The sequence below is a fragment of the Battus philenor genome, unplaced genomic scaffold (genome assembly GCF_028537555.1).
Source record: "Battus philenor isolate CCGP_79_NKW_IND1 unplaced genomic scaffold, ilBatPhil1.0.hap1 SCAF_5, whole genome shotgun sequence".
Taxonomy (NCBI): domain Eukaryota; kingdom Metazoa; phylum Arthropoda; class Insecta; order Lepidoptera; family Papilionidae; genus Battus; species Battus philenor.
The window spans coordinates 7,486,656-7,510,553 of NW_027181715.1; the positions used below are offsets into that span (position 1 = coordinate 7,486,656).

The 23,898-nt window shown below is 32.4% G+C and overlaps 3 protein-coding genes and 1 non-coding gene across 11 annotated transcripts; 2 read left to right on the forward strand and 2 right to left on the reverse strand.

Annotated features, from left to right (window-relative positions):
- Nucleotides 1-322: 322 nt before the first annotated feature.
- LOC137929503 (rab-like protein 6) lies at nt 323-9,214 on the reverse strand. Its single transcript, XM_068772485.1, has 11 exons — nt 8,984-9,214; nt 8,745-8,899; nt 7,714-7,904; nt 6,869-7,015; nt 5,124-5,298; nt 4,025-4,183; nt 3,796-3,953; nt 2,727-2,870; nt 1,858-2,150; nt 1,257-1,297; nt 323-840 (listed from the first exon to the last, which is right to left on the reverse strand). Exons 1-11 carry the CDS (start codon nt 9,093-9,095, stop codon nt 646-648), a joined length of 1,770 nt encoding a protein of 589 aa, XP_068628586.1. The 5' UTR covers nt 9,096-9,214; the 3' UTR covers nt 323-645.
- Nucleotides 9,215-9,726: 512 nt separating this feature from the next.
- LOC137929979 (U1 spliceosomal RNA) lies at nt 9,727-9,889 on the forward strand. The gene has a single exon (XR_011108855.1). It is a non-coding gene; the product is annotated as a U1 spliceosomal RNA (small nuclear RNA).
- Nucleotides 9,890-10,956: 1,067 nt separating this feature from the next.
- On the reverse strand, nt 10,957-11,800 carry LOC137929767 (small integral membrane protein 8). 7 transcript variants are annotated; one of them, XM_068772858.1, is made up of 4 exons: nt 11,714-11,787; nt 11,478-11,594; nt 11,289-11,409; nt 10,957-11,212 (listed from the first exon to the last, which is right to left on the reverse strand). In XM_068772858.1, the coding sequence occupies exons 3-4, from the start codon at nt 11,385-11,387 to the stop codon at nt 11,057-11,059; spliced, it is 255 nt and encodes an 84-aa protein (XP_068628959.1). In that variant the 5' UTR covers nt 11,388-11,409; nt 11,478-11,594; nt 11,714-11,787; the 3' UTR covers nt 10,957-11,056. The 7 variants fall into 7 exon arrangements, with proteins under 7 accessions (XP_068628959.1, XP_068628958.1, XP_068628960.1 ...); XM_068772857.1 differs by lacking the exon at nt 11,478-11,594 and having other exon boundaries at nt 11,714-11,800; XM_068772859.1 differs by lacking the exon at nt 11,478-11,594 and having other exon boundaries at nt 11,289-11,477; nt 11,714-11,785.
- An 823-nt stretch (nt 11,801-12,623) lies between these two features.
- Nucleotides 12,624-22,230, forward strand: LOC137929476 (host cell factor-like). Of its 2 annotated transcripts, none has more exons than XM_068772443.1 (13): nt 12,624-12,928; nt 13,026-13,142; nt 13,663-13,763; nt 14,187-14,358; nt 15,485-15,596; nt 15,889-16,023; nt 16,481-16,608; nt 17,480-17,667; nt 18,988-19,068; nt 19,169-19,330; nt 19,755-19,925; nt 20,560-20,746; nt 21,858-22,230. In XM_068772443.1, the coding sequence occupies exons 1-13, from the start codon at nt 12,784-12,786 to the stop codon at nt 21,944-21,946; spliced, it is 1,788 nt and encodes a 595-aa protein (XP_068628544.1). In that variant the 5' UTR covers nt 12,624-12,783; the 3' UTR covers nt 21,947-22,230. The 2 variants fall into 2 exon arrangements, with proteins under 2 accessions (XP_068628544.1, XP_068628545.1); XM_068772444.1 differs by having other exon boundaries at nt 13,047-13,142.
- The last annotated feature ends 1,668 nt before the right edge of the window (nt 22,231-23,898 follow it).

Below are 23,898 nucleotides of genomic sequence, written 5' to 3' on the forward strand. Positions count from 1 at the left end.
ACACGCGATCCGCTACAAAATTATAAACTTTCTTTTGAGACACTGGTGCTCCCAACTCTTTTTAACACCACCTAGCTATTATATTTTTTCATGAAATTTCTTTTTACCACAAATCATAAGTCATGTAACATTTTTTTTACCTAAATTGAAAACAACATATCATAGCTCATTGAGATATGAGTATTGTCTAGGTTTGTGGAGATATGTAGAATTATACAAAAAAAAGCAAGAACGCAAGTCTTTTACAACGAAAGTACTAAAGTTTTAACAAAAGTCGTAAAAGTGGTATTTTTTTATATAATAGAAGATACACGTTTATACTAGATTTTCACTTTGCACTAACTTTAATTAGAAAAAAAATGTTTTTTTTTTATTATTGTGGATCCATAGATAGTGCTTAAAAAGAGTTGGTTCTATATTTAATTAATTAACAATTTCTATAAAAATTTGCAATATAATGCTACCGAAACCGTTGTACCGCGCCTTAGACGCATCGAGGTGGGGCAGAGGGAAAAAACTCGCTGCGCACGTACTTAGGGCGCAATACCGCAGTTTGGATAACACTATAGCTTGATCAGATCCTAGCTAAAGCATAATGAGCATGGTTTATGAACGTATTGTCAGCTGGAAATTATTTTGATTATGTTATATACTGTCATATTCGTCGTAATAAAAGTTACCAGTAACAGTAGGCGCTAATAAATCCTGTTGTGGATTTGTTTCACGTTTTTCACTTTTACTTTTCTTATGCTTATGTTTCTTCTCTTTGCGTTCGGATTTTTCACTGCCTTCTGCTTTGTCTTTATCTTTTGATTTCTTCTTTTTCTGTTTCTTTTCAACCTACAGTTAACATAAAGGTTCATGCTGTTACTTGTCGGCTAGGTTAAATTTTGGCAATATGGCCAAAAATTTTTTTACAATTGTTATAGTAGCCATCTTATCTTCCATTTTTGAACTTTTGTCCTTCGAAAGTTTTTCAGTTGGAAGTATTGGTAACAATTAAATATCTACCAAGCATAATTATTAAAAAGAACAAACACCAATTTGGGACCAGAATTAAAATTGTTTATGGTGTTACCATACCATAGTCAGAATAATTTTCGGAAACAAATAGTCGAATATAAAAAATAAAACTGATAACTGGGCATAATTCGCCCATTAGTTTACTATATATTTTAAAGTACGTCAAAAATATGATTTTTTTTATTGTAAACCAACGACAATATTATATACATTAAAATGTTCATATTTATTACCTTGGGATCCGGTTCCTTAGGAATATCGGGATCTTCCCCACCTGTAATAGAAAGCATCTTTATATTTTTTTAACACAGACTAGGAGTGTTTGTCGGTTGGCATTTTCTACTTCACTACTTTTAATATAGCAGAGCACCAGTAACAGCAGTCTAAGCCTCTTAAAAGTAACGTAAGTAGATTGCTTTCCTAGAAAGGCGGTCTCGGCTGAGTTTGAGAATGACTTTATTTTACTGCAATAGCCCAATGATTTTGGATAGTAGAAAATCTGTCGGGACATTTCGTTTCAGCTCAAAGACGCCTACAGCGAGGCATATGCCTCCAAAGATATCTATGGGAGATATACCATTTTCGCCACGCTTAGCAGGCGGGTTGGCGTTTGCAATGTGATATTGTAGTACACAGAAGACACTGCTGTTCGTACTCTGGAAACTTTTTTGTGAGCAGTAACAACCCCATATAATTAAAAACGCGCAAAGTGCGAATTAATTAACACTGTGTATCCCACGAATTCAATCGCGACATACGAGCGCAAGTCTCTGTCCTCTACCATTGTACAAGTAAAGTCATGTAGTACGTAAATATTTATTATCTAACCCTTACCTTCTGGTGACCTTCTAACACTTGAATCGCCAGCCCAAATCGGAAAGTCGTTGTTTGAAGACAAATGCATGTCGTGTTCTCTATTCAATATCAATTCATTGTCATTATCTTCCAAATTATCTTCACTTATTTTTTGTTTCATAAACATATTTTCTAAATGTTCTTCCTGTTTGACTACAGTTGGGTGCATTGTATTCAACTTTGCTTCTAAATTTGTTTCAATGGCATGGTTCTCAACATCTAAATCATCTTCCTCCACAGTGACCTCTGGATTCGTAGTCACATCTTCATCACTAAAAACAATATATTGATACTCACACAGTATAGTCATACACAACTTAGGCATTAAAATATAACAGATAAATAGAAAAAGCTATTTTAATTGCTAATAAATAATTGAGTTAGTACATAACGTGTTAATATGCAGCAAAAATGTAAAAAAAAGTTGAAAAATTATTTATCGCAAATTAAAGGTCACTTTCATTAATCGGTATAAGTTTTCGAGTGAAAAGAAAAACAGACCCAAATGCTATAATCATAAATATTCGTTTAATCATATCAGCATCAAACTTCATCATCATATCAACCGTAGGATGCCCACTGTTGGACAGTACCTACCCCCATTTGTTTCCTATTGAAATTTGAATCGGCTTGCATCCGGCATCTCCCAACTACCTCAATAAAATCTTCTGTCTGTCCAACTTATGTGTGGATGTTCTACGCCGAACGTGACTGCAGTACATTAAGACCTCTCTCTGGAGCCTTTCTATTCACAAAGTTAGGTAGATACAGTGGATGCAATAAATCTAGCCCTGGTGAAACAGGTTACAAGTTGTATTACTATAAATAATATGACCAGTGTACCGTACCTGTCAGGTTCGTACGTAACTTCTTGATTAGGATGAGAGAGGGGCGATAGATCTTCCAGAAAACTGCTATCAAGTGTTCCAGCGTAAAATTCGTCTAAAGCTCCAGAAGAAACTGATACAGTACCAGATGGTGTACCTGGCATACTAAGGACAAATTATTTAATGTGAAAAAATACCCACACAATATTTTTTTAAATATCCTTTACGTTTTTTTTGTAATGTCTAAGAATTTAATTCATTTTTACAGTGCTATTTAAATTAATGTATTCTCTAGCATTATCAGAAATCGAATAACTAGATGCATATTATCCTATAGTCGAAACGTTGGTTTAATATGGATAGAATATTAGTTTTGGAAAAGTTCCCAGTTCCCAAATTTCTCCAAATTATTGATAACACAAGAAATCATCATAGGCACCTTAAATCTAACGTGACATAGAGTTAGAGTAGAGAGCAGTGGTAGTTCAGCAGTTTAAGTTGAGACTTAGAATCGTAGTTCGTGGGTTCAATTCCCGGGATACAATGTTATATAATTCATAGAGATTGCCTCCGCTCACAAACAAGTTTCTAGACGATGGGCAGCAGCGTCCTCTGAGTAACATAATACCACTGCATTCGCCAACCCAGTTCGTCAAGCATAACGATTATGGTACAACCTCCATAGATATCTTTTAGAGAGGCTTATGTTTTGCAGTAGACGTCTATGGGTTAAAACGACGAACGATATAAAATTATATAAATTAGCTATCGGAAAATAAATTAACAGTATAAAATGAACTTTAAAATTAATGAAAATAAAAATAATTATTTTAAATTAAATAGTAATGAGGTGTTTAAATTTTAGCAATGAATTCCTGAAAAAACTATTTTTATAGATGCATAAATATAACCGTTGATGTAGGCACCGAAAATCATTCCTTTGATAATTTATCTATTAATAACTCTTTAAAGTAGCCTCCATAAAATCAAATCGTAAAAACTCTAGTTAAGTATCCGTCGAAATATATCTCTGAATATCAAGTATCAAAATCAATAGTAAAACATGATAAATGTGTACGAATATACTGACCTGTCTTGCTGCGATTGCCTAGAGGGCGTCATTTCTAAGCTAACAGGCTGTTTGCGTTTCAATAAGTCAGGACTCACATATTGACTTTGACTACTTTGTGGGCTCTCTTGTGGACCGTGATGGGCTTTAATTCCTTTCGGGTTCAAGGACTGCGCCAACTAATAAAACAACGTGTTACAGTAAATTCATTAATAATCTTATAAGCGTATTTACAAAATAAATAACTCACGAGTGGGTTGACATTGTGCGGCACTATAGGTTTTCCGGCGCCCAGGACGATACTCGGTGACCTCTCACTAATTACACGAGAGTCAGCCTGCTCGCTGCTCTGCCGACGTTTATTCGCAAGACGATCAAGAAACACATTGTAGTGAGCTTCATCGGAATTCTAAAAAAAATTATAGTAAAGTTAAATCGATATTCATTTATGTCGTATCGTATTTACGTAAAAGTGATTAGTATAAACATTAAAAATCGTGAGTGATACAAATCTTATTTAGATCAGAAACAGAAGGGTGTATGTGTGGTGATACTGTAAAGGCTGCATAACGCCATAACGCATTGAAAAAGGAAATTCCACAGAAAAAAAAATTGTTCATTTACGTCGATATAAATACAGGAGAAGCTCGAATGAATATACAAACTTCTACTTCGGACTTCGTATCGTTACTATCTAAAGGCCTACCTGCCCTAGGAAGAAGCCCACAATACCATCATTATTATTCCGGCCGTAGATCTTCGACTACATTTTCTATCCAATAGAACCGGTTGGAAGCTGCCTGCACCCAGGGTCCTCAGAAGAACAGGCGTCCTACGCTGCGCTTGATGGTCAGTGACCTCCATTCCAGAACCTTAATATCCCGACGGCCAACTGTTCTGTACCCTATGGCCTGCGCACTGCCATTTCAACTTGCCAATTCGCTGGACTATGTATATATATATACTTACGTTTATTTAATCTCTTCATTTCTAACCTAACCATGTAAAGCAAGTGCAATGATAGTTCTGCATACGTGCCACGTGGCCTAAACTAGGAGACCACGTTGCAGAGTAAAGGATCGCATCAATCGTAGAATTTAATCATCTTGATTATTATGTATTTTTATACTTTTCTTTTATACTTAATACTAGTATATTTAGTTTCGGCCAAAAAATATTTATTGTGCAGAGAAGGAACTGTTCTTTTAATTAAGTTTTTCTTAATGAATGTGGCAATTGTAACTAGACTGATTATCAAATTTAATTTCTAATGTAAATTACAACAATTATTATCAGTAATAAAGCACAGAATAAGAATGTGAGTCATATTAAATTCGAATATCACACACCTGAAAATCGTCCAATTCTTTTTCGATATCCTCCATATCTCTTTGATTTCTTTGAAGCTGTTCCAATAAACTAGTTTTTTGCAATCTCAGAAATGGAACACTAAGAAACTTGTGCAATAATCTTAACCCAAATCCATTTCTCATGGAAGATTCCGCATATCGCACTGGCGCTGTCCTAGGGAAAAAACATAATAAAATAGAATTAATGGCTACGTTTCATTTAAGATTAACAATATTGAAGAGATAAGGTATACATTCCATAGTAACCACTATATTTCATTTTAATAATAATTAACATTTAAACCATTTGTAACAATTATTTAATAATGAAGTAAGTTTCTATTATTCAGTCTCATTTTACGTGTATTTCAGAAAAGACAAGTGACAACAAGGTAAAGGCAATAACACATATCAGCGTATAATCTAACATTGGTTGAAGAACATGTTCTAGACCAGGGCTGAGTAACGCGCGGCCCGTTAAACATGTTTACATGGCCCGCCAAATATTTCTGAATTTAAATTTATTTTATCGACTTTCTCTTAACAATATTTTGTTATAAAATGAATTAAAACAAAATTATAATACACATTAAACCGAAAAAAATTATCAAAAATGACCACCGATCAAGACTAAATGACGCACGAAGAAAGAGAAAAACTGCGTATTCTTTCTATTCCGGCTGATATGGATCAGCTTGTATCGAACAGTGACAAATTTCTCATTATTTTTTTTTAACATAAATTCGTTTTTATGTTCATTCTTGTTTATTTTTATTTTATATTCTAGTGTTTATTATAAATAAAGTTTTGTAAATTATTATCAAATGTTACTGTATGTGCAGCCCTACCTAAAAATTTAAAAATTTGTTTGTTGCATTTTGTTTGTGGATATTTGCAAACTAATTGATTTTGATGTCCCTGTTTAGTGCTGTGCTATACTCATGGTCATAAGTGGGACTGACGTGTGCGATGTCTATTCGACAAAAATATACCAAGGTGCCATAAAAATTAAAATATATTTGCATAAATCTGAGAATTAGCTTATATTAAAAGAACAGCATATAGCGTTAGATTATAAACCACGGTTTTCTGCATAGTAAAGGAGTGTAGTACCTAAGACGTCAGACGGCTATCTGCACCGTCACGGAGCGTTGTAGCCTAACATAATAAAGGCTCTCTCATAAGGTAAAGCTAGCAAATATATAGGCTTTTGTAAATAGAAATAATAACAGGATCGATTTCCCTAAACGATCCTCTCCAAACTCTGATATCGATTCATCTGAAAAGTCTTCTGAGAAATGGTTCACTTCTTTTCATTCTCACCGTCGATTAATCGATACAATACGTCCTTCGTCTGACATAGATTTTTTTTTTAAATTTATTAGTCCTGAATTCGAAGAAGCTGTAAAATCCTAAAGGACTAACAGTGCCCAGCACCAATCATATATAGCCTAATAATAAAAGTAAGAAATTTTGTATTTAAGTAGGAATCACTTTAGAATAAGGATATAAAAATAAAATATAACTAGAACACGCAACACGCTTTCATTTCTCACCGACTATCTGACAGAGTAATTAATGGAACAACAAGCATATTCTAAAAAAAAATAGATTAACCAAAATTTTGTCTACTCCGTTTGAAGTTATCTCCAAGTGATTTTCATTCTTATTATATTACAATAAACATTTTTTAATTGATTTTTCAGGCGTAATTTTTATAAAATTAGAAGTTGTTATTTATGTACCTAGTTAGTTTAGCATGGTGCAGAGCTTGGTCTATATGATGAGGATGCACTTGTCGGTGATGTTGCATGTCACAGTGGTTTCCGAGCACCACAATAGGTATGTCAGCTGGTACACACGCCATTTCTTTCACAACATATTCAAAAGTCCTGGAAAATTATCCCCAATAAAATCAAATAAAATATTCTAGATAATAGGGATTCAGAAGCATTGAATAAAAGAAATGATCTTGAACATAATATAAATCCTGCAGTAATTCAGGCTTGTAACAAGATAGGACTGCACCCAGGCAAAATGCTTTACTTATGGCTGAAAAATCTCATAATGATGTTCAATCTGAGCAACAGAGTGCAGTTCAGAGCTGTAGTGTCAAAAAACTATGATAGCTCTAATGTCTACTTCCTGCAAGCGACAGCTCTGTCTAACAAAACTAATTATACTGTTGTTTACTGTAAGCACAGTTTATTTTAATCATCACTTGTCTTAATAGTAAATATTATCTTGAATTCAAGTTAAATAGATTTTATTTTTAGTTGTGTCCTATAACTGATTTGATTATTTTAATTTTGTTAATTGAAGTACAGTAGAAGAACCTACAGTTTATTTTTGTAAGCTTTTATTCTGCCAGACACTCAAAACCCAGGCATAATGTTGCCTAAAATCAGTAGAAATTTATAATTATTGTTCAGGATTTTTCACAGTAAAAACTTTTAAGATATAAATGCATTTTAAGATGTAAGGACTGGAATCTTAATGAAAATACTAAAAACAATTTAAAGTACAGACTTTCTGCATAATCATATAAAGAAAAAAACAACCATAAGCTCTATTAAATAAAAAATAATACCATGGTTTGGTAATATCCAGCATTAAAATGACACCACTAGCGTTTTTGTACACATCCAAAAAGGTTGCATCTAGCACTGGAGTATCATAATCATCGTCTTGAGCCGCAGGGGCACTTTGGTTTTCTAACTTTAGACCTAAAGGAGGTTTTTTTTTCGTTCGTCCCTTATCTACAACCTCCCATACTTCCACCTGGAATAACACATGTCTGTTTAACCAAAATCTGAAATCTTTCTTGCATAGGAGTCATAAAAATTTTAAAGTAAACTTTTTTAAAGTGCTCAAAGCAAATAAAATTATGGAAAGAAGAATCTGGTTTTGCAAGGGGGCAAAACAAGAGGGTAAAACTGTTATGCAGATTGTCACTCCCGTGCATCATATCCTTAAAATGCTATGAATCTGGCACCTACATTGTTGAGAAGATATATCCCTATACACTAACTATGCTTTTAAATTACAGGGTTAGTTCATTTTACATTATTATACATTACTCTGCTAAGTTGAAATCAATAAAAAATAGCTTAGCTAATCAATTTCATTAAAAATAAATATTACAGGTAAACTTATTACATTGATTTTCTGATTATCATGTGTCAATTTATAATTTTTAGCAACATATACAAATATATCTTAATAATATGAAATGCATGCTTGTCTACATTAGAGTGCAATCTATCTTATTTATTTCATTTATTAAAATAAAACATTCACAAAACCTTATTATAAGAATTGTTATCAAGGGAGGTCTTTTTTAAAACTCCAAATTTTTCTCTATTCTTTTTATAAAAAATTTGGGCTAGGTTTTTAAAAATAAGTGGGAGATAAAGAGTATTTTGAATAAAGTTAGCTAAACATCTCATGATGATCTTATGCTGTGGAAGATATGAGGTATTCTAAAATTTTTAGGACGAAATTTAAAATGCCTTTGTATTGTTATTTGCATTATGGTTCATGGGCTAACTTCGTTTTAAATCTTAATATATTTAACGATACATTAAAATATTTTAGTACTTTATTTAATAATCAACTTACTTTAACAATATAATCAGTATTTTTATAAGTCCAATGAATGGGTGCCACCTGTATCTGTTCTGTAGGTACGTATTCTTCGATAAATGGTCCACCTTGTAATCTTTGCAGAAGACATGATTTACCAACGTTTCGATCACCTTTGATCAATATTTTCACTAAAATTTTAATATTATTTTATGTTAATGTCAAGATAGGTACTAGCTTTACATTAAGTTTAATATGCTTAACATATAATTTACTGTTGAAGTGAACTCCTCTAGAAAATTTCTTCTGCAACGAAGAAGACATCGGCATTGGAGCTGGGCAGCGGTCATCATTACCCCTAGTTAATTTCTTCAGAGCAGAAAACATGATTATTTAAATTAGATTTCGTAATTCTATCCTAAAACTAAAATACTTGCAAATAATACAAGTTTTAAATCGTAGTGTTAACAATCAACTACAGAAATAACAATAAGCAAGATATTATCACAAACTTGTTTATGGAAGTGACGTGATAAGAAAAAATATAAACACTTGACAGAAAGCAGAGACAAAAGTCGACAGCTAATCATAGGCGTTACTATTATTTGCACATAACGGAGTTAGCAGCAGTAAATGTACAACTTATCTTATTAATTAGTGATAACAAGCAAAGGATGCGTTTACGTGAATTATCGTCTTATGTACTTATTTTCATCGTTTGCACAATACGCATGCGTTCTTTTGATTTTGTGTTGATAATTTTTGTTAATCCGACGACTTTTTTTACTACATTTTATTTAGCACGTAATTTGGCGGGTTCTCTTAACTTTTTTTTTTTGCATTGACTTCTATTTATTACTTGACTTGCGCCATCTATTTTATGTAACAAGTTAACATCTTGAGACTAATAAAGCAAGCAAACCGATAGATGTCGCTTTACTTATTCTGCAGATTTACTAATCGCGGTGTTAAGATTTTTTCAAAGTGAATCAGGTTCGCGGCGCGCCGTTCGGAATTCATACTTACCTGGCGTAGGGGATACCGTGATCACGAAGGCGGTTCCCCCAGGGCGAGGCCCCTCCATTGCACTGCGGTTGGGTTGACCCCTGCGATTATCCCTAATGCGGATAACTCGGACGCGTAATTTTTGGTAGTGGGGACTGCGTACGCGCCGTCCCCTTCTCAATCTCTGGTTCCTTCCTATATGTGAGTTTATAATGAAGCTTCATTAGACTGATATCTGATCCATGAAGAAATTTAATTTTCGGCCATGTTTGAGCATAAGAGAATCGTTAACAATACAGAATGTCACTACCGTGTGGTTATCACAGGCGGTAACAATTTATTTTTGTGTATCCGTTGTTGGGAGTAGTAATTTGAAACTGTTGTTAAACGCGGCTTAGAGATGCGCCATTTCTCCAGTGTTCTTTAGTGTATCCTAATAACTTGTAATGTTAAAATAATTCACGATTAAAAAGTACGTTCAAATGCCTATTTGACTACACATATTTTTAACTTGAATTGCGCTGCACCGCTTACGTGTCATAATTAATTGTGTAGTTCATACTCTGAGATAAATGACGTATGACACATGCAGACAAAATCGATTAAAATCTTTATTGTGAGACTTGGAGCTTATTTAATTGTACAAAGTTGTTAAAAAGAATCTTATATGTATTTCACAACAAAAGTACGTGTGACTTTCTTAATACTATAAAATTAATATACTGGTAATTACTTCCCTGAGTAGATTAAAAAATGTATTCGCCATAATTTAAGAAAGTTACTTTATTAATAAAATCAAAAATTAATACATTGAGAATAAAGGAATTACCTAAGTAAACTGTTAAAACTTATAAATGGTTAGAACAAGAGTTATTAATGTTTAGAAACAATTTATTAATATTTATTTGTTCATATATCTGTATTGTATTGTTTCTGAAGATGTTAATGCAGTTAGCCCTATAAGGCTTTTACAGCTTCATTGGTACTGAGTTCACAGAGTGTAAACTAGATTTAAAACTAGAAACTAAAAGCTGGTGGTACACCTAACAGTTGCACGGGGACTCTCACATGTTGTTAAGGCTCTTTGCTGTAGAGCTTCAATGGGGTGTGCTGCTGGAGTGTGCTGGTGGGTTAATACGGCAGCATAATTTTTTTTAGTCATAGGGTGTAGAAAAAGCTCTGTATAACTAAATGACTCGTCAGGTGAAAATAACACAATACACAAAAGATTCAATTACATTTATTCGCTATTCATATCATGACATTTCAACTACGAAATAGTTATTTACAAATACAACAATTTAACTGTAAATAAATATATACCTAATTAAATCTCATTGGTGCTAATCCCATTTAGATTTCTTCTTTTCAAAAAATTCTTTTCCATCTTTATCAACAGCCGCATAGTATCCCATTGATTCATACTTTTGTCTCATATAGGCAATATAACCAAGAGCCAAGCCAAAACATGTAACACCTATACTCATTATAACAATGTTCTAAAAGAGATTATAAGATGTTGAGTCATTTTTTTATGTAGCTATAGTTCAATATGCATTTACAATGTATACTTACAGGTTTGGCATATAATTCAAAATTAATAACTCGAAAAGCAGTTGTCGATCTTAGTGATCTCAAGCCTTCCCCAGGTTTTTCTTTATTTTTTAAACACATTTTCAGGCTTGTTACTATAGTTCTAAAAAAAATATATCATATTTTTACTATTTATTCTTCTTTTATCAATATATCACCTGCCACACATACCTATAATATTTAAAATTTCTGTAACAGACTTGATATTGACAATTAGTGACGATAAAAATTATATAAATTAATGTTTACTTGATGAAATGATCATACTCTTCATGAAAATTTAACTATCTGCAAAGTTACAAATATTTTAATTTAATCATTAAAAATATTAGAACAATTAGCATCTACATAATCGAGAAAAAATGTTATAACTACTAATTAACTTTTTTTATATATAAATAACTTACACTGAGTTTTTACACTGATTTATTTGTTAACATAAATTTTTTGTCCCGTGGTAACTTGACAGATTCATTTTTTTTGTAAACAGTAGGCATAACCAATAATATAAAATTGAAAAAAAAATTGAGTTTTTTTTGTTAAGAAACCGCAGCATTTTATATTTAATTCGGCTCATTGGTGCAAATAGTTGGCAGCACTATTAAGAATTTAATAACAAATTTTTTGAGTCAAATGACCATTTAGTTTAAATTATCCGATAACCAAAACAAATTGTTTAAAAACTATAAGTGTTTTGTAGAAACTTGATCCCAATAATGTTTTTTGTTAATATTGTTTTATGTCTTAGACGTCATAAAAACAAAAAAAATATATAAGAAAATATTTATTAGCGTAATTTCCGAAAAAGATGCTACTTGTATTTTATTTTAAAATTTCACTTGCTTCCAAAAATGCGACAGTAACGACAGTTGTAGAAGAATTCGATCAAGTATTTTAAATTAAATGAATTGTTCTAATGTTGTTAGTATTTATCATGAACATTATAGAATGTGTAATAATTCTTGAGAAAAGTGTTTTCTTCGAAAAAGTGCTGTGTATGGTATTAATACTTACATTTTTGTTTATCTCAATTTATCTTTTTACGTTGTTTCAATTAATATATATTGACAAAGACATATAAAAAAAATGAGGTCTTTAGGTTTTACAATTTCTATTTAGTTACAAAGTTTCAATATTTTGCCAATAACCAAACCAAAAAAGAAATTTAATTAAGATTTGGAGGCTTTAAAAATTATTAACGTTGTAACTGCAAAGACAAACTTCAAAACTTCTTCATCTTATACGAAAAAATACTGTTATATAGATAAAATAACTGCATAAATTTTGTTTTATCTGTATCAAAATAATGACGCCGAGTTGGCTTGACATAATTGTTTATGGCGTGTTTTAATATTTTGTCAAAAAAGGTAGAATTATGTATTTTAAGCGATAATGTCGCAGTTTTCTGCTTAGAATTTTGAGTAAATTTCAATAATTATTCTTTTTGAATAAGTAAGCCCACTTGGTTGTTTTTATAATGGAATCTGATTCCGCTCTTCACGGAGATTTGCCTGATGGCGCGGAAATGTCTCCGGTACAAGAAAATCCACCTGAAATACCGGAAAACTCCGAAAGTAATGCACAACCGGAAGATTCAGAAGCTGTTCCAACAGAAGAAACAGGTATTAAAATGGAAATACTTTTTGGCTCTAATAACATAATTATAAGCGTGTTTTGGTTTAAAGTTTGTTTTTAACACTAACTCTAGTATTCATTCAGGGCAAATATTGTTACATTTAGCCACAAATGGAGCACCAACAAGCAGTAGCGATGTTTTGGACGTGGAGCCAGCGATACAAGCAGCTGACGGCGAAGAGCATTCCTCACATGAACCAGGTACAAGTTTAAAATTAACAGTAAAAAGAAATCGTTAGGTTTTTTTTAAAAAAAATATGCATTTGATTGTTAAAAGCTTACAGAATATATCCTACTTTGCATCATTTCTTACTCAAGACATCAAACACTTCACTTATTATAAAATACTTGCTATACTATGAAGTTACATACATAGTGCAGCTCAATTTTGCAAAACCATTCTCACAATGACATTTATTAGATTTTGCACAACACCAGTGGCTTTTCAACACTACTGAAATGGATATTTAGTTGGTATTTGACACTTGTGTACTATACACTGAAAACAAAAATGATGAATTAAATATATAGTATGGACATGTGTGAAAATAAAAAGTATATTAATTTATACTGGTTGTATATAGATTCTATAAATTATGTTGAAAATATGCTTCTTAATAATGTATCTCTAGTGTAATGTCTGTGTTATTTACTAGCACTAGTATGTTATTTTAAATAATAAAAATGTAGGTAACAGGTAGTATTTGTTTAATCATTGTAGGTAATGCTGAAGCAGAAGATGAAATGGACATCGATGATACAACTCCTGGCAATACAGCAGATGGGTCCGCTTACATCGGGGACAATTGTTTATCTACTCCTGTAAGTGAGATCTCTTTAAAAAGCCCTTATTTTCAGTGTTTGATTGAAATCATTGCTGACTTTAATTAAATGATTAAAAATTAATTATGAAAATGAAATGTTGGAATTGGTGTTTCTTAAAAAATATACACACACACACATATATATATAATTATATATATATATATATATATATATATTATATAATATAATATATATATATATTATATTATATAATATATATATATATATTATATTATATAATATATATATATATATTATATTATATAATTATATATATATATATATATAGGATGACAATTTTTTATTGAGGTCAATAAATCTATGTTTGTTGAATGTCAAATTTACAGAAATTTCAATGTGTTGTTGTTTCAGTTCATCCTATGTAGTATTAGTTTTATATAATTAATGTATAATTGATAGGTGGCAACTGAAGATAATTCACCTCAAGAAGAAAGTCATTTAGATCCAATGTTAAAAGAGGCAGGTTTGGAAGAGAGTGAGAGTGCCGATGCTCCTCATGAAGAGTCTCCAGATCAATCCATAAGCTCTGCTATGCCCATTGAGGGTGACGGAGCACCTATGATTCAAGACGGTATGGTTACAAACAAATACTTTGTTAATGATATATTTAACATTATCATCATATTAGTCAATAGATGACTACTGATAGGTATAGGCCTCCTCCAGTGATTGCAATGATGGCTGGTCTTGCACTGTCCATATTTAGCAACTTCCAGCATTTTCCTGCAACCTGGACTATGTTGTCCACCAAGTGAGAGAACTAACCATACTATGCCTACTGGTTCGTGTTAATAAATAGATTAAATAGTCATGCTTTTTTATTACTACATAGGTTTTCATTAAATAATGAAGTATTTCTATTCAACCATTATTTTTTCTCAAACTCCATAACTTGTATTGCTTATGAAAAGTTTACCATGTTTTAAGACCAGTACAAAGTTCAGCGGAAACTACTAGTTCCTTCGGTAGTTGCATGCATTGCTGGTTTAACCTATCTTGGTATTATAATTTTTTTGTGTTAATAATTTGTCTGGATATTTAGGTTATCATGTATTACAGATATTATAGTAAACTGATGCATGATTATATTTGTGGGTCCAGTTTTGGAATCTTTAGAATATCTCCAAGTTAAATTGCTAATAAAACCCTATCATTTAAGGCCATATGACCAAATGTGCGTGATTTCAGTCTCAGAGTCCAGTACCATGTTACTTAAGTGCATATGCTTCATAACAACAAAAAATCCTTTGCTTCTTTTTTAACTTTTGTTGCCCATGTAAGATGTCTGTCCCAGTTCTATCAGGTAGACTTTGCCATCAAACATAACTGCAATCTGTAATGGTGAGCAATCTCCTTTTGCTGTGAAAATGTTACTTAAACAGATTTATTTAGGTGCTTGCCTTTATCATTCATTTTTCAGCATTTTGTGTAAATTAGATATCACTTAAAAGAATCAAAACAAAAACTGAATGTATCTGGAAACTGTCTGTTAAAAAATTTATTTTTAACTAGCAATTTCAGTTTTGTACAGATCTTAATAATGTTTAGTTATATTAAGGAAACACCTATTAGTAATACTCAATATTAATAGTATTTGTGTACTTCATAGTATTATGTACTTCACAGGGATGAATTGAAAGAAAAAGTCTCTTGGACTTGCCAATTTGTACAATATAATAAGCAATATTTTATTACAGAAGAGTCAAGTACAATGGATGAAGATATGGGTGGAGGAGAAGGTGTTGCTAGCAGTGATGATGTCAATGATATTAGTAGCGCAGCACAAGATATGCTCAGTACAGGAATTAGGTATAAACTACTATCAAGTAATTCTTTACATTAACCTTTCTTTAAACTATTATGTATAATATATACACAAATAATTTGAAATCTAAATCCCTACACTGACACCGCTGGGTCGATCTATGACATGGTCATGTACTCCCGGCATTGTAACTTGTAATTTAGTCATTGGAATGTCTTAAAGACATAACCTTGTCAAAATGAACAAAAAAATAGTGTTATCATTAGGAAAGCATACATTTATGCAGTCAAAGTCAAATCAATATAGTATAGTAGAATAATATAATTTTCTTTGAAGTTCCAGCACTGCAGAAATTGGAGCAGATATCTCCAGCAGTGGACAAACAGAAGCAGCATTAATTTCATCAACTGCTAATGGTCCTGCAGTGCTACATTCATTCTCTGTTCTCCCACAACAACAACAATCCAATGAGTATGTTATTTGTAAATACAAATTTAGCTGTTTTGTTAACATTGCTTGTTTATTTTTGTTTGTTCCTTGGTCAATTATTGGTCAAGATACATAAATGTTTTATTGTTCTGGAATAAATGTTTTTAAAATATTATTAAGTACTAAATTTTAAAATGTAATAGTTATTTTTTGTGTATCAATCGTTATTGAAGTACTTAATCATTATTTCACAATTCGAATTAATTTTGTTTTTGTCATAAATAATTTAAAAAATATATTTTTTATTAATTTAATTAGTTATAGTTATTACTATTTTTTAAAACTTTAATTTAAATTGTCGTCTCTTTTTTTTTTAATCATAATCATTACTGTATGCTATAAGGAATGATAATCCTTTGTACAAGTTATTATTGGTGTAATAATAATTTTAATTGGTGTTATTTAAAGATTTTAATTGTATAAAATTGATCTGTATCAGATTTAGTGATGCTGATACATCAGAAATGGAAGGTGCAGCTGATACGATGCCCACCGTCAGCGAATCCATGCCCCTCCTAACTATGACCTCTAATGGCGCCGCTTTGTTATCACCAAACCTACTGCAAGGTATTTAATAAAATTTATTATTTTTTATTTACAAATTAAGTGCCACTTCCACCATCACATTAGTGGTTAGCATTATACTTTTCGCTTATGTGTCATTAACTACCTCTTACTGATAGATTAAATAAAAATTAAATAGATTACTGATAGATTAAATAGAAATACATTTTTTTTACACGGAGCCAAGAACTGTTATGAACTGGTTTGTCGTAAACTGGCTAACGATCAGCGTCGATAAAATATTATCCGGTGGTCCAAACGGTCAAAACAGACTGCATAATGTCATATCAATGAATATCTATAGGGAACAGGTTTCAAACGTGAACTATCTTCAAGAGCTTCCAGAAACACTTTCCTTACAATACTAGAGATTCTAGGCGGCGGGAGTAGTATGACTGATGAGGCTTTATTAAAATTAGCAGTCCAAGTTGTTAAGAAATAATTGTTTGATTCGTATCCATTAGATAACTAAATAAAAAGAATTTTAGATTACTTGTAAAAATAGGTTTTCTATTTAATACACTGTAAGAATAATAATAATGTGTTATATTTTAATTACAATGCCTTATGGTATACAATATTTTTTGTTCAAATAATTTCAAAACAAATATATTTGTGTACTATGGTTGGTTGTTTCATTTTCTTTCTAGATTATAAAAAAATCTTACAATTGTAAATATTGTTTTTACTACATTATTTGCAGTTATTCCATTTTTTCTCAATATAAGAACTGTACCTGTGTCATAAAAAGTTTGAAGAAAAAAATTAGCCGAATTAGTCGAGCCTCGCCGATTAATATTTGTTATGTGTAGATTATATTATAGTGTTTTGTTAAAAAAATGAAGGTCATAATATTGTTTATATAATTACGCAGGTGATGAGAGCAGTGCAGGCGTATCGTCGTCGATGGCGGCGGAAAGTGGGGAGGGTGTGGGAGGTGCGGAGGGCGAGGGAGCCGTGAGCAGCTCGGTGGCGGGCGCGGTGCCCCCGCTGCCGCCCACCGACGCCGCGCACGCGCTCGCCACGCTCGCCTCTGCCGCGCTGCACCACCAGCACGATCAGGTATTACTTCCGCTGCACAACCAGCACACTTCTTTTTAACACATGTCGTCTGACAACCGACGGCCGTAGGGGCCTAAAGGTTATTGTGTGGCAGCCACGAGAAGGTAGATGCGGCCGGCCACTAGGAGGACTGGCAACGTAGTTAAGGTCGCGGAAAGTTACAGGATGCGGGTAGCGCAAGATCGGTCATCGTGGTGATTCCTTGGGTGAGTGGGCGTCTATCGACCGAAGAGATGAAGTATATCAGTCGTTACTGTTCGACTAATGAGAGCGAATCACCTTTAAAAATGTTTTCATAGACTGCCGGTGGATCGTGAGCCGCTTGTGATATTATATATTTTTCTGTGCGTAGTAGCGTACTTTTCTATATCATACAACTTGAAAATGATATGTGTTTTCAAAGTTATCGCAATTTACCTGAATAATTTGAATTTCGCGAAAAACGCCGCTCCAGGTATAGATCCGTATACAATATGTTAAATTTTTAACATAAAACTAGTAAAGGTATCTTGTGTATGTGGTCTGGAACAAGTTCTGCTCTGCAAGAAATGCAATTTAAAAACTGCTTCAGTTGGTAAAAGAAAGCCAAACTGCAGGTAGCTATCAATCGGTCTTATTAGAAATCTATGAGGTAAGCTTATGTTTGGCAGCAGAGGTCTTACGTTTGAGATGATGATGATGAAGCCAGGTCAGTTTTTTTCGTTATGTCTCATGGGTTACTTTTATGGGAGTAATGGTGTTGATATGTACAAATTTTTGCACTGCAGAGAGTGAAGGAAAGGGATCGTGTGATATGTATGAGAGGGAAAGAAAAGAAAAAAAAATCTTTGCAGTTTGGTGGAGTAAAAATTGTGTCAAAACATAGCTAATATACATAAAATTTTAGGGAATGATTATTAGAATAGTGATAAATATAAAAAATAGTGATGTGTATAAAAGAAATAAACATAAGCTTGTTGTTATTTCTTTAGCTTCTCATAAAAATAGTAACTGCTTTATAGGCAACTATGAATTTTCACAATAACCAATGTAAAAACTTCGAACAAAACTGTGCAAGTATTTTGTAAGCGATAATACAGTTGAAAATTAATTGATTAAACTGCTATATTAATTATATTTGTAAAATTGATTAAAAAATTCATCTGTGGTCATTGTGGACTCTTCTAGAGTAAGGAAACATTTCAAAAACTTGTAGCTTTTTTTTTAAGATAAAGGATGTAGAGTTGTGGGTGCTCAATGATGGAAACCTATAGGCAAAAATACTAGGTGTAGATGAATGGATTTTGAACTTGTTGCACTAATACGTCTGTCTTTTCACAGGCTGAACCTGAGGAACCAAAAATTCAAAACGACGAAGACGCCTGGTACACAGTTGGTATTGTAAAAGGAACAACATTTACGGTAAGATCATTTTGTCTATGTGAAATATTCATAGTACTGCATGTTTTTTCATATTATTCTTTTAATATTTATTTTTCATGTTAATATTCATTGATTTTAGGTGCAAAATTATATATCTGATCCAAATGTGGATCTATCTAATTTGTCACTGGATAATTTACCGGACTTGAGCGGGCTTCCCATGACGCCGCTTGAACACGGCACCGCGTATAAATTTAGGATTGCGGCCATCAATTCATGCGGGCGTGGCGAGTATAGTGAAGTAAGTTGAAAATTTGACTAATTATCAAATTTTTATTTGTAATTTTGTTAATGATGTTTTATTATGTAATTATGTTTTGTGGTGCTCTGTGTAGTGTTTAAGAGTTTTACAGGTCATGTGTCCTGTATCACAGAAGTGTTGGTCATTCATATGGTACTTCTGAATAACAAGTCGAGGATGTAAAAATAAAAATAAAATTTCGTTATTACTTACTTTTTATGTATAACTGAGTTGTTAACCTTCTGATGATTCTGTTGTAAGAATAAAATCCTCCTGTTTTAACTTTAACAAACAGTGCAATAATTAACATACACAAGTATGAAGTATAAATCGCATCCACTATTTACATTAAATATTGTAGAAAGTACACACCTTGTAAAATGTAGGTTTATACCATACTCTGTAAAATCCAAATTTGTTACAGGAATCAGCATTTAAGACATGTCTGCCTGGATTTCCCGGAGCGCCGTCGGCGATTAAAATATCTAAATCGGTGGAAGGCGCGCATTTGTCATGGGAACCGCCACAGGTTGCGGCAGAAGGAATATTCGAGTATTCCGTCTACCTCGCTGTGCGATCCAACACACAGCCCAAAGTAAGCGGCAAATTACAATGCATGTTTTGTACAAAAAATGTATTCAATTTATAAAGGGGGCTCATATAATACGTCCACGTTACATTTTTTGTGACCCCAAGGAAATATTAAGTGAAAAATGTTGACATCCCGTCGCACTAGAAATTATGGATAATCATGAAAAATTTTTTTTTTAATATTAAGGAATTAAATTAAATTAATTAATATCCGAAATTTAAAGCAACTAATAATTTATTTAATATTCAGATGTCCAAGTGTTTCTTAAATATTCTAATATATGTATATATAATCAGATTTGAAGTGTTTTAACAATGGTAATCGTCGCTCTAATCTATAGTGATTTCCTGCGAACTTAACTATGTCGTTGGTCCATGATCTCGTCATTTCTTTTTCGATCTCGAACAGGAACTCCGAGCATAGCCCTCTATAATTCTCTCTGGGTGACCATGAGCCTATGCGGCCCATCATAAGCGATCACATCTCGGAACCGTATGACATTGCAGTGAATATGTACTGGTCAAAGACCTTCGTCTCCAGACAATGCGGTATTTTGAACGGGAAGATGTTCTGGAGCTCCGCTGACGCTCCATGTCCAAGTTGGGTCTGTTTTATTATGCCAGTTAAATGTTTGCAGGAGGCACCGAAGTCACAGTTGGCATTTGTGCGCGTGTACTGTGGGAAGGCGAACACGTGCGTGGTGCCGGCGGCGTCGTTGGGCTCAGCGCACGTGGATTCCTCCACCAAGCCAGCTATCATCTTCCGTATTGCCGCGCGCAACGACAAGGGCTACGGTCCGGCCACGCAAGTCAGGTGGCTACAAGGTATGTAACGGACTTTATATGTCAAGTTTATGCTCCGCTAATTATCCGCTGCGGAAGCGACAACCTTCAAAACTAAGTTATGTATGTAAATCACTTAAAAATATTCATAAAGCTTGTGAATAAGGAGTGATATACCTTGGTACACAGGGATATTGTAATCTATCTCAATTTTACAATATATAAGTAAAATCTTTATAAAATACAGTTTGCAAGTTTAGTCTTTTTTATATGTTAATTATTGTAATTAAATAACTGGAGTAAAATTTTGGTAGTTTTTTCTTCTATTTAAAATTAAGACTGAGACGGTTTTTCTTTTAAATGATTGAAATGTAAAATTATAGCAAATTATTTTATTTAATGTATTTACACTGCTTAAATTTTGTCAGTGCCTTTGTTAAATTCTGTATTGTAGCAATAACATACTTTCAAACTGAAAAGTGAGTTTATTTTAGACTAAAAGCTATAATGCAGTGGATGTGTCCTTCACCTTTTTGTATTTATGTATTGTTGAGATTCAAATTTAAGAGTTTTATATGTTTTAATTTTTTAAAGAACAAAAAATATAGTATATAGTAACTAATGTTAAAACGAAACAAAAATAATTCACTTTACACACTAAACACTGTTTGCTACAAAAAGTTTGTAACTCGATTTTTTAAGCCACATTAATTTGGATAAACCGATACACGTCCAAAAATTACAACTATAAATTCATTTATAATGCGCGTACTTTAAATTTTGCAAATAAACATGTATATGAATTTTTTTATTATTTTTTATAAACTAGATTGAAATTTTTAACTTTTACCTTGGTTGAAAATAAAAAGGAAAAGGTAAAAAAAATGAAAGAAAATGCATTATCCATTTTGCAATACATATTTCTAATTATAATTTTTATGTAAAATCTATTTTTAAATTTCAAGGATTAAGAAGACAACTAATTTTGTGTTTAATTGCAAACTAACTAAATTTGTTTAGAATCTTGTAATTTCAATAAAATAGATAAAATTGATAATGATTCAATATGGAACAATAGGTTTTAGTGTACTAATTTATAATCGATTTATTATTTATTACCCAGTTAACAAGCAACCTACTTTTACTTTTTCAGATATCAAATCGACGGGAGTTAAAAGAGCGGGTGAGGGGCGGCTACCTGGCGCTTCGCCCTCAAAGCAACCTAAACAAATATTGCATTAAGTTTAATTGCAGTAGATTTAAGAATGTGCTGATCGTTACTAGAACTGTATGGACAAGGCCGTCTACGTAAATCCGTAAAAAAAATGTGGTATATATTACCAAAATCCTGTTACTACCTATTTTTGTCTGACGCCACTGTTGAAATTAACAGATTTTATAAGTACATATTCTCAGAGTGTAAAGATTGACTGATGGTTACGATATGATGTAAGTATTGAAATAATTAGAATAAATATGCAATATTTTATCTACTATTATGTAAAATAACGTACATAAAATAAATTTGTTTTTGCATAACAAACGTCCTTTCATTAATATTACCCAAACCTACTAAAACTTACAAAATAATCTTCGCTTTTCGGCACTTCGTCTTGCCTGTTCGATGAGCTACGACAGTTGTAAATAAAAACCTATAATGAAATATGTAGCATTTTAGTTTTATAATGGATATAAGATCAAACAAGTTGTGAAATTTGTTAAAATATATTAAAAAAAATAAATATAGTGAAAAACATTTTTGCGTTTTAATTTTTAATTCCAAACTCTGCTTAGTGCTTACTTAATAGTGGAATTTTATTTTTCTTAACCAAAATTTTAAGAAATTTACAACATTTGAATTAAATCGTTCTGTAATTTTTGATATTCAAATCGTGTAATTACAATATTTACATTACAATTTTATTAAGTTACCACCTTTTACAACAAAGAGCGAAAAATTGTAATACAATATGAATTCGATCACTATTGTTTTATTTTTATCTACATATAAAGGCATCGTTTCTTTTCAAGGTAATCTACATCTGGCAATATGAGAAATTAAAAATATAAACATTTGTTGCACGCAATATGTACAACTGAATTAAATTGAAATAAAGTGAACTGAAACTAAACATTCCATACAAAAATCAAGCTAATAATAACTTTTCGTTATTTATTAACGTTATAAACTATAATAGCACAAGGAAAACCACCCAGGTATATATTTATGTCAACAGAGTTGACATAGAATAAGAAAACAAAGTATTATATTTAAAAATGACATTAAAAGTATAGGAACGCGTGAAAGAGGGCAAGTCTTCCTTAAATTGTGATTATGCGAACTTAATTTTGTGCGTTTTTTTAAATTATTAAGAAGTAATACTTAAGTTTGTTACTGCTGTTATTTGGCGTTAAATTATCTAGAAAACTTCCGCATAGTTTGTTAACTAGTTGTGGCAAAATATAGACGGCGGTCCACTGTCGTATGCACTATTTTCGAAAAACCAAGTGGCCTTGTCAGAATCGAGATCTGCTCGTTTGTCACAGGGATCTCGAACCCACGATTATTTTAAATTGAAACGTTGCTGGAATTTCACCGGCCACTTCTTTCCTCTGCGATAACGCCTTCCGACGTGTTAATAATATTAGGTAATAGTAATCGACCAAGCCTAAGTTCAGCCCTTTCGGGCACCTTTGGGTCGTAATGCTAAACGAGTTTTATCGATTAGTGACAGCACAAGCCGAGGTCCTATTGGGAAGCCACGAGCTTTGTTGAGCACTCCATGGAGTCTCTGTCTAAGAGATCTAAGAGCTCGGCGGCGTCCTAATCCAGTGAAATTGTAGTATGTAGTGGCTTGTGCCAAACTTCTCACGGAGTTCTCGACCTCAAGAGGTTTTAGGCTATGCGCCCTCAGCGCTCTGCCCTGTCACACCCGCAAATACCACTTGGGCAGCAATGTAAGTCTGGTAAAAAAAAACGCTCGCGAAGTCAACAATTTATTTTGAGTAATGTCTCGCGTGCATACGGGATTACTACATATATTATTACACCCTATATTAAAAAACGGGTAATAAAAGTAAACATTGTTTTGTAATAATTGTATGAAAGGTTTTGACCGTCATTCGTCCGTTTGTATGAGTGTATGTGTGTGCAAACGAAGTTATTCAACAAATCACCACGGCAAAGCCGTATC